General features: G+C 32.7%; 2 protein-coding genes and 1 long non-coding RNA gene across 9 annotated transcripts in view; all 3 read right to left on the reverse strand.

Annotated features, from left to right (window-relative positions):
- Positions 1-5,397: 5,397 nt before the first annotated feature.
- LOC126266520 (uncharacterized) lies at positions 5,398-6,023 on the reverse strand. Its single transcript, XR_007548852.1, has 2 exons — positions 5,808-6,023; positions 5,398-5,758 (listed from the first exon to the last, which is right to left on the reverse strand). It is a non-coding gene; the product is annotated as an uncharacterized LOC126266520 (long non-coding RNA).
- A 1,213-nt stretch (positions 6,024-7,236) lies between these two features.
- Positions 7,237-8,049, reverse strand: LOC109602262 (5'-deoxynucleotidase HDDC2). The gene is made up of 2 exons (XM_020018594.2): positions 7,588-8,049; positions 7,237-7,531 (listed from the first exon to the last, which is right to left on the reverse strand). The coding sequence occupies exons 1-2, from the start codon at positions 7,904-7,906 to the stop codon at positions 7,254-7,256; spliced, it is 597 nt and encodes a 198-aa protein (XP_019874153.1). The 5' UTR covers positions 7,907-8,049; the 3' UTR covers positions 7,237-7,253.
- A 1,555-nt stretch (positions 8,050-9,604) lies between these two features.
- LOC109602479 (talin-2) overlaps positions 9,605-17,381 on the reverse strand; it is a 37,059-nt gene continuing 29,282 nt past the window's right edge. For 3 of the 7 annotated variants that reach the window (XM_049961849.1, XM_049961850.1, XM_049961851.1), the window contains 10 exons: positions 17,072-17,327; positions 16,584-16,989; positions 15,709-16,519; positions 15,459-15,649; positions 13,581-13,697; positions 12,962-13,477; positions 12,473-12,728; positions 12,155-12,420; positions 11,958-12,094; positions 9,605-11,068 (listed from right to left, as the gene is read on the reverse strand). In XM_049961849.1, coding sequence (XP_049817806.1) covers positions 10,057-11,068; positions 11,958-12,094; positions 12,155-12,420; positions 12,473-12,728; positions 12,962-13,477; positions 13,581-13,697; positions 15,459-15,649; positions 15,709-16,519; positions 16,584-16,989; positions 17,072-17,327 — 3,968 coding nt within the window. In that variant the 3' untranslated portion in view covers positions 9,605-10,056. Of the gene's footprint in view, positions 11,069-11,576; positions 11,899-11,957; positions 12,095-12,154; positions 12,421-12,472; positions 12,729-12,961; positions 13,478-13,580; positions 13,698-13,945; positions 14,420-15,458; positions 15,650-15,708; positions 16,520-16,583; positions 16,990-17,071; positions 17,328-17,381 lie in introns of those variants that run through there. The other 4 variants (XM_049961852.1, XR_007547081.1, XM_049961855.1 and 1 more) reach the window with 4 other exon arrangements.

The raw sequence follows: 17,381 nt of genomic DNA on the forward strand, positions 1-17,381 counted from the left end.
CATTCTTTGAAAGTGGAACTAAAGTGGTACTGATTCTAAGCGGTAACCCCATCAAAAAGATAGATTTATTGAGATATACACAAATGTGTATAGATTTAGACATTGAAAAGGAGATAAAATTTGATGGTGATTTTAATGGAAGCGTAAAATATATACCTTATCTTATATATTTGATGGCGTTAAATGTTATATATGTATTATATTCTTAGAATATTATCTTCTTATTTACATTCAAAAAAAAAAAAGAAAAAAATAAAAAATACATACATTGTATTCATTTCTTCTTGCGATATATTGGCGCATATCGCTGAAATATTAGTTTGAAACTCTGGAAGAGCTGCTGATAGCTGCTTGGACATTTTACCATTAACCATTTACCATAGTGGAGTGAACATTGAAATCGTTGCTGTTTATGGTCGTTGGTCAAATGGTTTTCGTGAACGAAAACCTGCATTTGTCAAGCGTCTCCGCAACTGGAGTGATACGGGCTGTAGTATCTTCTGGCTGACCAACTAATGTAAGCTCTATCCCTTTTTTGCCTTTCCTAAGTAGAGCCAGTTTGATAAAATCAAGTACAAAAGAAATAACACTTTGTGTAATATTGAGTCTACCTATGATTTCGATTTGATTGGCCCAGATTACAGCGTTCCAATTACTCTACCCCTCTCAACTGGAGTTGATTTACGTTTAGGCATAATTATCTAAATACATATCGTCACATACCCGTGCAGACTACTGTAATCAATTAGAAATTATATGCGTATTGTACTGACTTCTTTAAAAACGTACAGAAGTTATAATAATAGAAAACATTAATAAAATATGGTAATACTATATAAATTATTAATTCAATGTATGTTATTAAATTGAAAAAGCTTTTGAGATACAAAATCAATAAATTCAATTATACTTACCTTTTAAATAAAATTATACTTACCTTTTAATATAAAGTAAAGTACTCAATTATATTGTTAATTTTTTTTATATACATCGATGAAAATTAAAACATTTAATTTGCACAAAATTTATTTTTAATTTTAAAACCCCAACAAACATACATTTATACTGTAAATTTTGGAAAGGAACAGTGCCACTTCAAAATTATTCGTAAACGCCATAAAAGTAGATCTTCATTCGTTCTGGTTTAGTGTTCCGTTTGGACTGTCCCGCAGTGTCATTCGATTTATCTGTCTGTGATAAATTTTGCGACTTTCTGTCCGACTTTTTATTTTCTCTGAGCAAACCTTTCTTCCTCATAGCTACCTTGTTCGACTCTCTTATCAGTTGCTTTTTCGTCACCTTTTTGTTACCCACTGACGTTTTCTTGCCTCTGATAGATTTCTTTTCTGAACGATTACGTTTCGACGACTTCGGCTTTACCGGCTTTATGTTCTGTACCTTCTTCCGGTCTCCCGGTTTCATACTTGACTTTTCTTCCGATAGCCTCCTGTCCTTCATTGGAGGCACGTTTATTGACTTCATGTAGAACGGTTTTAAGTTCATTGGCTTTAGTAGTTTGAAGTTGACAGGCCTCATATTTATCGTCGTGTCTGGAAGCTTCATGTTCAGAAGCTTCGCGTTTGCCGGCTTGAAATTCAGTGGTGTCGCATTCAGTAAATCCAAGTTCGCAGACTTTATATCGAAACCCCTTATGGCTTGTGACTCTAAATTTGTGGCGGTACCCGTCAAATCTTTATGTCCGATTTCTGACATTTTGTTTTGATGTGACTTTAAATTTTTAAAAGTTCTTACGAAACTGTGTGCTGATTTCGTTGGGTGGTACTCTCCGTTCCTTTTCACCAATGCTCCAAGTCTCTTGGCATACTCCATAAAATTCAACAAATCCTTGACAGTAACATTTCCACGGCTGTAATTGACTACGCAGGTCTTAATATTCTCCATAGTAGCCGGCAAATGCACCTTCTTCAGGAACATTATGGAGCTGGCTACTACCTCCTCTATAGCACAAGACTTATGTCTTTTCGAAGTCATCTTTTTGTTCCCCAAATTTCGTCATTTATACTATTAAACGCCATTTCGAATGAATGACAATTTATATGTCACTATTGAAGTTAATTCATTGTAGAGAAGACTAGATTTAAAAAAATATTTCGTAAAAACAAAAACAATAAACAAATTTATACTTTGTACTATGATTATGATTGTAAAAATATTAATAAGGGATTTAATAATTCATTTAATATTTTTAGAAGAATAAGTAAAAAATAAAGCTAAAAACTTACTTTTATCAAATTATAAAGAATGGCATATAGTTGGTTATATAATATTAAAATTATACAGTAATTGTACATTTCACAAAAATATCCCCTGTGTTGTTGTTCTCCTATTTTGTAAATTCATCGGCAGTTCCATCAAAGTACTGATTAATATTAATTACTAGTATTAAACCCGTTGTAGACAAAATATTCGTGGGCGATAAGTTTTGTTCAAATAATATTATTTAATTGTTGAAATATTTTTTTAGATCTCATCAGATTTGGCCCTCAAGGTTTGATAGAAACGTTCCAACTAATTCATAACATGAACAAGTTTGAGATCTTATGAAAAGTTTTGGATCTTTAGTGAACACCTTAAAAAGTAGATAGTACCTTACCACCCTTATTGTGGATGAGGAAATCAATCTAAACGTACAGAATTTGAATAGTTTCAAAGTAGGTATTCCAAAAGAGTCGAATTTAAAAAAAAACGAGATATAGGTCAAGTAAATCTCCAATATGAAAACATATTTCAAGATACAATAATTTCCTCAATTTTTATTGTCAATTTAGAAAAAATCAGTTAATTTTGTATAATGATAAAATTAGTTAACACCTCTGGCAACTTAGGGCAGAAAAGTTATCTAAATAAGTTTAGATAACTTATAATAATAACGCAATTACGATTTTATTAAAATAATTAAAATATATTGTAATACCTACAGAATGTATTCTCATATAAAACAAAAAATAATTAAGTATGACAAATGGATAAAATAATATCTATTGATTATATGAAAATGAAATGAACAAGACATTTAAAAAACCTTCCAACATAATGTTTCTTTAATGAGTTTTCATTTATTATCCTTTAAGGCATGTTTAAATAACATTAAAATAAATCATTTCATCACAAATATTAAATCTGTAACATGTTATTCTTACTTACAATATGGATTATTTCCAATACAGCATGTTTAAGTCTTTCTCAAAGTGTTAATGCAGCACAATCAGTCTTAATAGAGTATCCTACTGAAGCCTATTATAACGAATCGAGAGAAATTGCAAACCTAGAGACTGTGGTCATCGACAAAGAGTTCATAAATAGAAACAACATAAGAGTGTTAAAGTTTCAAAATTGTAAAATCAAAACAATTCAAAAGTATATCTTTTTACATTTTCCTCTAGAAGTTATTGTAATCCGAGGAAACAATATAAAAAGGGTTGAACCATACACTTTTGTTGAGTTGTTTTATTTAAAAGAAATTAATTTGAATAATAACAATATTGAATTGATTGATGAATATGCATTTTTACGACTTGTTGCGTTAGAAGGGCTATATTTAAAGTACAATAAAATTAAACATTTTGGTGATGATTGTGTTATGTTAACCACTCTGACTAATTTATATTTGTCAAACAACAATTTACAGTATTTTGACTCGTTAAATTTTAATATTGATCGATCCATAACAAATTTATTTCTGGATCATAATTCTATTACAGAGGTAAATTTTACAACAGACCAAAATGAATTCATAATATATCACCTTCAATTAAGCTATAACAAAATATCTGAATTAAACGATGATCTATTTAACAATGTTTTATATACAGTTCTAAATTTTTCATACAACAATTTACGAAGACTACCAAAAAGCTGTTTTAATAAAAACTATTGGGGACAAATAATTTTAAATGAAAATCCAATTGAAGATCTTCCCTATTATAAAAATTTTGCATACATTAGTAATAAAATGTTAGAATACAATTCGTCTTTTAAGTTGCAACCAACTTTATTTGTCTTGTGGGCATTTTTGAGTAGATTAATATTTTTTTAATGCAAAACGTTACACTATTGTCACAGCAATGACAATAATTAAGATATTGAATATTTGTCCTTGTAATTAAAATATACTCTGTCCTATCATTAATTTTGAAAAGGATGCCATATAAAATACTTAAATAGTTGTTAAATCAAACCAGAAATTTGAGAATGTCAGATTTGTGATAAATGGGGTAAGGTTTTCTAAAATGGACCCTAAATTTTGCTTTCTCAAGTGACAAACATTCTTCGATAATCATGTGCATGTTCAGACACTTGAATTATAACTTCACATGTATATAATTGAAAATATTAATTTATTAATTTTGTATCAACAATTGAGTTTTACTTTACTCAAAAATAATCATGAACCTATTACTGCCAGTATGGAATAATAGCCGTTTTGCTAGCCTTACTCTTATATCCCGAATCATCATCACCAAAATTAAACCTGTATTTGAGCTTTGTTTTATTATAGATCCTTAATCAAAGATATAAACAACTTTAAAATATATGTATCTTTTTCATTATTAACTTGTACAAAATTGTTTAATTCAGATTTCTTTATATATATAAGATAATAAAACATTAAAAATTTTTATTACATTATTTATTGATGGAGTGGTGTAAGTTATTCAATATTAATTAAAGATTAATCAGAATATCTTCTATAAATATCATACAAATATACGAGCCAATTCAAAGCGGATGCGATGGCAGACAACCAAGTGGGAATTTTGCGACTTACAGTAGATTCAGCATATTCCTCCGTGACTATAGCGAATGTCATATTAGGGTCATCGTATGTCTTTTCTGAAGCTAGATCTTTAATTCCATATATCCTGTTAGACATTCTTCTTTAGGTAGTGATATAAACTTGCTGCCTTTGTAATATTTCTGTTGCTTTTGGGAGAATTTTCTATTTCTTTGATGTGTGTGTCCAAATGTAGAGACTTTTAATGTCAAAGTTTGATTGACATATATCATAATATATTATTAGGTAATAAACTTGTTTTGTTTTATGGCACACTTCTTCGTCTTCACAGTTTCTGTATGGCGATTGCAACCAGTCATCTTTGCGCTCATCCGACGACATAAATTTGTGAATTCGAATATTTTTTATTGGTACTGATTAAAAATATTATGCAAAAATTAACTAAATGCGCTCTTTAAAGTTCAGCTTCTCTTTAAAGGAATTGAAATTTAAGATACTCATGCAATTTCAACTTGAACTTTAATGATATTAAAACTTTTACAATCCTCCTTTAGAAAGTTTGGAATCCAAATTTTAGATAGATACATCATGTATATTATTTCAAGATGAATATATGTAGAATCTTTAGATAAAAATAAGACTTCTATCCAATCGATTTAATTTTTATTAAAAGTTTTACAAATTGTACAGCATAATTGAAGTGGAGCGGGTATAATTTAGAATTTATCATGTCACAATAGTAAAATATAAAAATAAAAACTTAAATATTTTTGTCGTGTGGTTATCAAGTTATAAAATTATATGGAGTACTTTCTGTACATCTCGTACAAATAGATCAGCCATCTGAAAGCCCAATCGATCGTAGACAACCAAGTGGGAATTCTACGGCCTACAATGGATCTGGTTTTGTCCTCCTCGGCCTCGGCGGTCTTCTCACCTCCAGTATTATTGTTTGTTGGCTTTGGAGGTTCATCGTCCATTTCATTTAGCCGGTTTGACATTCTGAAACGTTTTACTTTTGAGTGTGTTTTGAAAATAATTGTATAGCTACCTGATGGTTTCTTAGTACTTGAGTTACTATAGGTAAAGATAGGTCGATACTTGGCGCATTCGAAGTATTTGTGTCGTTTTTTACGGAATTTTCTATTTACTTGCTGTTTGCGTGTGAAAGTGGAAGAGAGTTTTAACGTCACTGTTTGGCATATCTAAAATATTGTTTTATATTGCTAGGAAATAAAATTTGTTTTTTCATTGAGCAACAAATGCATTCAATTCATAATATTAGTACATATTGAACCAGACCAGATATTTTCACTTCTCTTTTTGGTTCTAATTTGATCTAGCTTTCGAGACGGATCAGGAGACTAAATTGTGAAATATATTGTTCAAAAAGGTCATTTTTAGTGGCTAAACTCCAAACCTTCCTGAGTTCCTTGGTCTTTATATGATATCTAGAGTGAGTACAACAAATGTATATATGTATTTGGGTTTCTAGAATTACACAAAATACTTTTTATACATCTCATATAAATGAACGTATATGGACTAATATTTATTAGTGTGGGTAATTTATAATATTATAATTTATTAAAAATTTAGCATAATAAAAAATACAAAAATATTACCAAGAATAATTTACTTGGACATACTCTAGGTATATTATAAAATATATTATATAATGGAAAATAAAATACTATCTGTAAATGGGTCAATGGTATTGTTCTGAAATTCTAGAAGTGTCTTATAAACTGAAGGTGATTATGACCTTTGCTTTAACAACAATTTTTTGTTGCTCAAATACCTTGTTAGGTTAAATGAGATTTTTAGTATAGAACAATTTATTTTATTTTATGTAATACATGATTGAGAAGTTAAAAAATGAGAAAGAAAATTTGTATTCTTGTATCATAATTTTAAGATAGAGAGTAATATTTAAATATTTTATTATTAAATTAAATATGAATATTATTTTTTATTCAAATTTGTTTATCTGTAAATAATGATCAAATTAAAAATATAAGTATATATCAGTTTTTCTCTTTCTCTTTCTCGCCCGAAATGCAGAAACAAGCGATAATAGAAAATATATTTTTCTATTTCAATTAACTTATCTGTATACAATCTTAAATAATTGTGTTATTGTGTTTATAATTAAAAAAACATTTTACATAAATAAGTTTATTTATGAAACATAAACAATAAACTAAAAAAAATCAAACATAAAATAAATTATATAAAATGAAACATTTAATTTACTTTAATATTAAAAGTATCACAATTTTTATTCATAAGAACTGGATTGTTAATACTAAGAATAAAACTAAAAGTCAATAATAATAAAAACTCACACATTCATTGAATTTTAAGTAACCAATTGCCTAAAAATATTGTGATGAAAATGAAAGCATTGATAAATATGCTTTGTTTGTATAAACATATAAAATGTAGTTATTATATATGTTTAAACGAAAAACGAAACGAAAACGAAAATAATTTATTATTCAACTTTGTCCCCATTGGATACAGCTTTAGCAGCCTCCTTCCTTTGAGCCTTTAGGATATTGACAAGCTTTTGTATATACGGACTGTTGAACTTGCCCTCAGTTGATTTAAAGAACTCTTCTAAGAATTCTGGCTTGTTGTCTCTTTTTTCATAATATGTAGCACTGTACAACATATCAAATCTATCCAGATCCTTCACAAATTTAGCTTCAGGGGTTTCCTTAGCTTCATATTCTTTGTACAAATTGTAGATCAATTTTCCAGCCTCACTGCCTAAAATAGTACATAAGAAGTTAGACAATTTATAATATAAAGATACGATTGCTTACCTGCTGCAGTTGTTATTTCCTTCATAGCTTCGTCTTCCATTTCGTGTTTCTTTTCTTCTGGTATGTTATCACTTGGAATTATATCACCAACTATGCTCTCAGCCAAATCATGAACTAAAGCTAATTGAAGGCACTTCAGTCTGTCCAATTTTGAATTGTCGCCTAGTAAGAATGTCATCATGGCCATACCATACATGTGACTAGAAATTTGTTCATGATTTTTAATGTTTAACACTGACCATCCTCTTCTGGAGCTGTGTTTTAGATTGTTCACAAATTGCATGAATTTAAGTGCTTCTTGAGGATCTATGGACTCCATTTTCGATTTAAAACTAATGTTTCGTAAAAACTGTGATTATGTAGAGCACGAAGTGATGACTACGTTCAACTACTATTTAGGTTACGTTTAACATCAAGAAGACATCTAGGTTATGTTTATAGAATCGCTTAAATATTTATTATTATTGAACGATTCAAATAAATATTAATTAACTCACTATTCATTTGAATTGTAGATTTATTATATTTATATTAGGAGAATTTATGTTCTTAGGATCGTAGACATAAATATGTCATAGAAAATGTATTTAAAATCAATTAAGTGTGCGTATTATGTAATATATTAATATATAAATAATTAAACTTTAATTATTTTATAGTATGCTTCTTATGTATTATGAAAAATGTTATTTTATTTGAGTAAAAGGTGGTTATTATTGTAATAATAACTAGATAACGATTTGTGCGATATTAAAAGTAGGAATAACAATCTGAAGATTGTGTGTTCGATGACTAATAAGTGGAAAAGAATTGTTTTCATTCACTTTGGGTGTCTGTGTAATATTAATATTTATTATTTCTACAAAACGATTCAAATTTGAAATAATTGTTCAAAATGTTTTCAAACTTCTCCGTAAGATTATAAAAAAATTTCTCCAGCAATAAGTTGGTGTAACTTTATAAGAGTGGGTAGTTTCAAGCTCAAATTCTAAACATTTTGTTATCTCAAAAATAATAAAAACAGTGGCGGCTCAGAGTCTGGTGAGACATATTATGTTATATATAGAACAAAAAATATATATTTTATTTTTATTTACGCATAATTGACAACATACAGTTCCAATGATCAGTGCTTTTGCTATAAATTTAAGACATGACCAGCAAAATAATTCATTCCTTACCATACTTCCCGTTACCTAATCAAATTTATCGTACCAATATATAGAAATCAGCGGTTTTTTGTCCCGTATTTGTTAAAATATTCAAATCAGGAACTGGGCGATTTAATTCTCTAATAAAAAACATTTTGTCACAGTAATGTAAAGTGGAACATTTATTTAATAAGAAATCCAAGAGGTCAACGGCATTTCTTATGTTAATAAATTTTTCTGTATTATTACTGATTGACGACATATCGTAATGAAAGAGAGATGCATTATCAAAAACCTTTCCACAACTGAATCTTGGAATTGAAGAATTGGCAATGTTTGGGAACTTATTGGAGTTATTGGTTAGAGGCACGCCTCAGATCCTTTATCATTGAAACAATAGTCCGACCTTAAAACATACGCAAATATTGGAACAAAATAGAAATATTCTAAATATACTTATTAAATGAATTGACGCACAAAATGTGAATTAAAATTTAATGTAAAATTGTTATTTCTTGTTTAATTATCGGTCTTACAACATATTATCTTTCTACCTTTGTTTAAATACTAAGCTATATTCTATTTTAAAGAATAAAAACATAGAAAATGTATTTTTTAATATTAATGTTATATCAATAAAATTATTTTCATGGGTGAGACACTGCCTCTCCTGCATCAGCAGCCCCCACCGGATAAAAATGCTTTATTACACCTATTCTTTTTTTAGTCTTTTCGAAAAAGATATAATTCCTAATATAGTAAATACAAAAATAATTTGATAAAAACTCACAAATTAAGAGGCAATTTTCACCTTTATTTCTATTCAAGGGTTGAGGAAAGTTACTTGTAAATAAAATACCTTCATATAAATGTTAACATTTTATTTTGGCAAATGTTTAAGTTTAGAAAGTATATTTTTAAAACATTCCAATTACATTGCATATTAAAATGAATAAATATATATCTTTAGGCACTATTAAGTCTTGTTACATTTAACTAAAACTTATAAAATATACAATTTTAGGAGTGACAGGCACTTTACAAAGTACACTAGGGAATATAAACATAAATTTAGTTTTAATTTATCACTTAACATAATATACAAAACTAATAATATTCGATTGTATTATTCTGCAAGCTAAACAAAAGCTAAAAATATTATTGGCACAATTAATATATTTGGTTAATAAGACAATAATTAACATAAAAAGAAAACATATATTAGCACCATCAACAAATAAGGACACTTTCGAATTAATTCCCGAAAACAACAACTACATTAAAAATTGGCAGCGTCCAAGCAAATCATTTGCTATGATCATTCGAATCGAAAACTTTTCGTAGAGGATTCTTGTTTACTTGACTTAGTCATGGTTGTCGTCTTTTTCTCAATAATCTGTTGGGTCACAGACTTCTTTAGCATTTTCTGTTCCAAACTGTCATTGTCTTTGATCACCGGCGGCTCGTTTATGTACTCTACGTTCGAGGAGAATGTGGAATGGAACTGTGAATCGGCGCCATTTTTGAAGTCGTCGAAAGGCACTTTGTGAATGGGACTCAACGGCAAATTTGAACCAGGAGTACTTGTATAATACTTCTCGGCAGAAGAGGAGTACTGCGTTTGTGGTTTTGACTGATAAGATTCGTATTTGAATGTTTCAGTTCTGTATCCTTCTGGAGTTTTAAATGTGTTTGTGCTATACTCTGAGCTGGAATAGCCATCTGATGTTGGTTTTTGTTCAGATTTGCTTATGGTTTCTAATGATTTTGCGAAAGTACTGAATGGCTGAGTCGTAGTCCCGTACTCGTAGGATTTGTCGTGTGACATGGTACTGAAAGGTTTGGGAATGGCATTGGATGCTGTAGATCCTTTATTTGTTCCATAAATACCATGACTAGGACTTTCATAAGATTTTGGTACTTCATATGGTTTACTTGGTGGTTCGTATGCAGAAGGAGAAATTGGCTTAGTCGCTGTAGTGGAATAATTGTACTGGTTCGAATAACTAGGAGACTGTGTTGAAAATTTCGGTGCGTTTTGGGTAAAGGAATTGTAATTTGATGTAGTTCCATAGTTGTTGGTTACTCCATATATACTGTGGGGATAATTTGGACTGTAACTTGGAGAGTAGGTTTGACCATAACTGTTGGTACCACCATAAACGGCAGAGTCTAAATCGTTGATTTGCGATTGAAGTATATTGCGAGCTTTGTTACGTTCCAAAGAGTTTACTCTGTCTGGACTTTCTAACTGACTGTATGTTTCTTGATAATGTTTATGTGGGGTAGAGTATGTAAAACTGTGCGAGCTATCATATCCTTGATGGTACCTAAAAAACATAAATTATTATTTATTAAGGTAATTCGAAATTCTGGATTGCACGATAGTCGTTTATATCTGGGATTTAAAATACAACATCAAAAAAATATATAAATTGATTTTTAATAAGTTAAAATATGAATTTAATGAATGTGATCCCGATATGTTTAAAACCAAAATTACCAAACCACAAACCCAATAATTTTATACCTCAAGCAAGTGTTTTATATACCAAAACCTGTTAGTATGAAATGAAGTTAAAAAATAGACGATATTGTATATGAAGTGCAGAATGGTATAAAAAGTTTTGTTTTAGAGAAAAATATTGGAGTGTCAATAAAATGGATTCTGATTTGACAAATTTGGTTTAACCATGAAATGACTGATCGTGTCCCATAAGAATTCATTGATTTTGTAAATATTCCTTTGCATTCTAAAATACCACACCAAACAAAAACCTTAATGCAAAGTTATATTTTTTGGTTAATTAAGAACAGAAGTATGATTTCGCTACTTACCAAGCTATCTATCTCGTCATCAAACTATCGCATGCAAAAAACGTTGCAATTAGTAATACAAAAATGGAAATTGCAAAAATGGTTGAGCGTCACTACACAGGCGATGCGTGCACAGTGCTTTTTGAAAATGGTGAATAGATAAATATGACCGACATATTTTTAAAAACAATTCTTATCATTGTTTTTTACTAAAAGTACAATGTTTTCATAGTAATACTACCAATTAAATAAGATGAAATACTGAATTCATATTGAGTATAAACTAATTATAGAGAAGGATAAGGGGAAATATTAATTAAACACAAGGCGCTATACCGCAAACCTACAACACAAAGCCAACATATTTAGTGGGCGTGGCCTGAGTTAAGGCTACCCACTCACCTTGAATCGCCTTCGGGCGCCGAACTGATGTATCCATCGGTATCGTCGCCAGAAGTATCATATCGCTTATATTTTGCTTGTCGAATTGCACTAAGTTTATTACGTGCATCTTCCAACTCTCTTTCGATCCTAAGCACCTGTTTAATATAAAATATAATTAGATAATATATTTATACAAAACATTTTTAATAAATTACCTCTGTGCGTGCATTAATTTCCTGGGCAATTCCACCGACCATTTTTGTATTGAGTATCAGTGACCTCTCTTCTTCCACGCTCTTGGCACGTTGAGCGGCACGCACCAGGTTATCAGTTGAACGAATAACAGCGTTACCAGCAGATGATAAACGGCGGGTGGCGTCGGTATCGCCTTCGGCTTTCACTTTGCAGGCGACCAAAAGTTGAGCTGTTGAACTAGCTACTTGCTTAGCAGCCGCTATCAACTTGTCTTCGCTGCCAACCCCTAAAATATACCATGTTGAAAACGTCAAGAGTTTGTTTAAAGGTGGACTTGCCTTGAACGAGAGCATTGGCTGCCTCAACTAAACTATGAGTTGCAGCGGCAACTAATCTAGCGGCGGAAATCAAGCCTTCGGACCACTGACCATCGTCGGAAGATGACACTGGAGACCTAGACATCTTACCAGCATCAACCAGCTCTCTTTGAGCAGCGCTGGCGGCCTTGATCAATACTGATGTAGCTGTGGTAATTGATTTCGCCGCCTCGAGTATCATCTCGTCGAAGTTCAGAGATTCATCTGGTTGATGTGCCTATAGAAACAAAACATGTGTCAGCCATTGTCTTAGCGTTAGAAATAGTTCATTTTCCAATTACTACTCACCACGGTTTGAAGTAGTGCAGTCCGCCATAATAATATGTTTGACTCCTGGGTGCTTTCGAAACAACAACCAAGAATATCAAACATATCTTATGGAAGATCGCAGTGACAATATTTTTGTTTATATGCATCAAAGTACGATAAATGTTAAAGTGATCAAATTACCTGAATGTTCTGACGTGGTCGCAAACTAGCCAGTTTCTTAGCCGCGGCCTCGATGGAAGCGGCAGCACCGAGAAGTTCGTTTTCAGCAATAACGGTCGGATCGTCGGGATCCACCCAGTCGGAACCCTTGAGTCGTTTGCCGATGCTGACCAATTCGGTGACAGATTGCGCAATCTTCCTCGAGATCATTGGTAGCACCTGCTTAATATCTTGAGTGCCGCCACTTTGCAGGATCATGATTAATAATTCTCTGAAGTATTCCGCACACAATCTACCGGCCTCCAGAGTTTCGTCCTTGAGTTCTTCAGTCTCGGCTAAGGTGTAAGCAGCGCTCTTGCAGATTATAAGCATGTCGGATATGCATTTTCTGGATAGATTTGCTGCGGCAATTATGTCGTCCTGTTTATTGCTGATACCAGCAGCAACGCATTTAGCTGTGGCGTTGGTTATGGCTTTGGTGCATTTTACCAAATCTTCGGCAGTGACTGAACGTTGGCCCTCCGTTGAGTACAGGCTCTGGAAATTAAGTCGTATATGAGTGGTCATCATGATTACGCTTAAGGTAACAAGTATTGTTTGTAGTGCACTGAAAAATATTATCAAATACGTAATTTATTACCTTCATTTCTTGAGCAATAGCCTCAACAGTGGCCTCTAAAGCCTGAGTACCTCTGGTGTGCTCGTCTTCTACTGCTTTAACCGTTTTCAATAGCGATGTAACGTTAGTTACCATAACCTGCAATAAACGAATCACTGTAAGACTGGTTAGAAATCTACTGGCTAAAACAAACATGCGTTTAGAAGTAAAAATCCTTTATGAAAGCTGGAATAGTCTAAAAATGGTTAGTTTGTATAAATAAAATGATAATAGAGAAATAAAGGAATAAATGCCACCAGTTTAAACCAATAGTACACAAAAATCGAAATACATACCAATGAATTTGTATGAGAGGTTTTTGTGATAGGTCAATCAAAAAATAATCATACGTTCCACACGGTTTATTAATAAAGAAAATATTTTATGTAATGCATGTTTACTTGAAATAAACAAGCAAAATAAAATCGTAGAAAAATATTTAAATAATTGGTTCGGCCATTGAATGAAACCAAATGATATGTATTCGTAAATGCGAGGAAAATTTTGATGCAAATTTAATAAGAAAATGGCCCAAAAGTACAACAATCACACACAAAGCGACTAGACAAGTTTTACTAGATTAAAACAGGTCTTCAATCCGTTTACATTGGACTGAAAGCTCAATATTCTATCAATCTAAAACTCAGAAGAAAACAACACATGATACGTGTTTAAGATGAAGCGGAAACTAAACACTGAACAATATCAGACTGCATGGGTTGGTCCGACAGACTAATGTTTTCTTTGCTGTCGCTTAACAACCGTATCAGTTCCTCCTCTTGATCAGATATCCACCAATCTGTATCTGAATCGGGAACCTGCTGTGGATCAAAACATGTGTTAAAAATCCACCACCATCAATTTATTTTCTTCAAATTTTCAAACCGCAGTGGAATTAAACATGTTTTGGTACAATCAGTGACAATTTAACGTTTCCTGTGGTCATTTCCCAAGGAGGTCACTACATGGTGAACAGATCATATACTATAATCCACCGTGATTTTAAAATTTGTTACCGCGGTGGACTCTAAACAACATTTTGATCAGTTTATTAGTCGCGAATGTTCGATGATTCTGTTTTAATTGTTTTAGCATGTGTGTTATATAAAGTGAAGATTACACGTATTAATAAACAATTATTTAAAGTCCACCCACCACAAATTTCATACATTTTCAATAAGTTAGTATACAACACACATGCAAAACGTTAGATGGCGCTACAAGCGAAACTCGAAAGCTTTTTTATTCAAAGGGCCAATAATAACACAGTATCAACTTTTAAAGGATTGTTAGATTAGTTCTGAGGAAATGTCGTTTAACCCCAAGCAAGATAAAGTGTATTTGCACGGTTTCTTTATACATTTTCCATGCACATATCGGAAGAATCTTCTTTACAAATTGTTGGAAGCAATTTTGCAAGACAATTTTCCCGCTTCTCTCAAGGCAGTTCCCATTTACCAAAATAATAACTTGGATTCACTAACCTTTTTAATATACTCGCCATCTTGAATATAAATTCAAGTAAAATAAACCCTAAATTGATAATAAGTGGTGTCTCTAACAAACAAAAGTTGTGTTAGAAATGTCGGATTATATCGTCATCTGTACTTACCGAATGTTAATAACAATATCAACAAAAATAAGCAAGATCCCAAGCGATTTGAAATTTCTTTTTATGCAATTTTGTGTAGCGCCATCTTTTTTTTGTATCATATTTGTTACAAACTTGGGATCGGCGTGTTTTAGAACCGTTTTAATAATCTTTTAAATCCAAAACACTGATTATACATTAGGTTTATTAACATTAGAGAAAAATAACAGCGTTAACAAAAGAAGCTAATACGTCGACAAAAACCGTACCTTGGCACTCTCCTTTAGGTGACTCATAGCGGGATCGCTGATGGGTTTGCCGCTGGCTGCCTTGGTGGCGTGAATCAGATCTCCTAAGGCGGAAGCGACGTCTTTGACTGCGTTAATGAGCATTACTTGCGAGTCAGGATTGTCAGAGGACAAACTCATAGCACCCAGCTTGACAACATCCGCGAGTTGCACTGGAACAACAACATAAAATTAGCTACAACAGTAATACAAGTCACAGTTTAAACATTACCTATAGTAGCAACTGAATTTTGTGCAGCCACTGCGAGTTGTTCTTGTGTAGACGCAGCGCCAGCCACCAACGTCTTCGTGTCCTCGACCAAAGCTTTGGCGGTCTTCAGTATGTTTTCCCTGTGATCGGCGAACGATTCGTGCTCGTTCTCCGGGTTCAAATTGCCGGCAGTGGCAAACATAATTGTCGTTTCCAAGTCGCCGATTATTCCGGAAACTGTAGATGCGGCGTTTATGCAAGCTTGTGTTCCTCTGGAGCCAGACTGTAACGTGGCCAACACGTATGACACTTTTTCGGCCACGTTTCTGGAACAATCTCCGATCTGTCGCAAAATTATGTCATCCTTTTGAATCAAACATTGTCCTCCGGTCTGAATCAATTCTGTACAAGCAGCACCAAGTTGATGGACCACTTCCTTAAGTTTGATTGCTACTTCCACGTTACTAGCTGAAGCGGCAGCTCCGACGCTGTCACTGGCCAGCTGATGGTACTTGTGTCCCAAGTCGGCAGACAAAGGAGCTAGCTGTTGAGTGTCCGAAGCGGCCTTAGCGGCCATGTCGCTGCTGATCTTAGCAATTTCCTTAGCGGCGTTCACCATCCTGGTCTGATAATCCACATAGCCGTCGCTTTCTGAAAGTATTAGTGAGGCCCGATGGTCAGTAAGATGGGTCATCGAACGAGTAATGCTGTCAATCACGCCGGAAACAATGCCGCTTTGGGTTGAAATGTTTTCAAGGCTGGTCACCAACTCTTGAATGGTGTCGCGAAGTGTTGCGGCAGTTTCATCTATATCTTTGTGAATATTTACGGTCTGTAAAAAAATATTAGTTTAGAAATTGATATTACATAAGTATAGTTACTTTATATAGACTTACTTTTCTATTGCCTCCACATTCTCTAGTTAAGTATGTTAATTGTACGGCGGATTCGGTGACAGACTTTGCTTGATCTAAGAGTACCGTTTGCTGCTTTGAATTGCTGATGTTGGAAGCAGCGCCAATGGTGTTCTGAACTAAAGGTTCGAAGTACTGCACAAGTTGATTGACACAGTGGCCAATGTTTTCAGCTTCGTATTTGGCAGCCTGTCTCAGTGGTTCAATGGTATCCAACAAACCACCAGCAGAACGTTCGACTTGCTGACTGAAAACTGGAAGGGAGGCGTTCCTTCTTGGTTTTAAAGATTGCGATACTGAATCCATGTACGCGGCATCCAATGTCTTCAAATGGTTGGTAAGAATTTCCACGGCCTTAATACATTCGTTTTGACCAGGAGAACTTTTTCTATAACAACCACGAATGAATTAATAACATATTTCCAAATTAAAAATGAATATTGAGTTATTAAATTAATACTTATACTTACTTAATGTCTTGCACCAATTGTTTGAAGGAATCAGACACCGATTTAGAACTGCTAGCAAACTGTTGCCAGGCAGACGGATGTTTCGGATTAACAATGAGAGTTTTGGTGGCGTTTAGTACAGATGTGGAAGAATCGATGAGGGATTGACCAGATTTAAGTATCGGTTGCTGCGCCTGTTTACCTTCTTCCGAAATTTTAGCCGGAATCGAGGCAAACTCGCTTGAGGCTGCGTACACGCACAAACTGTCCACTGCCTCTGTACAAAAAAATATCAATGTATATAATATTATTGGATTTAGGCAATAGGACT

Source organism: Aethina tumida, chromosome 1 (genome assembly GCF_024364675.1).
Source record: "Aethina tumida isolate Nest 87 chromosome 1, icAetTumi1.1, whole genome shotgun sequence".
Classification (NCBI taxonomy): Eukaryota; Metazoa; Arthropoda; class Insecta; order Coleoptera; family Nitidulidae; genus Aethina; species Aethina tumida.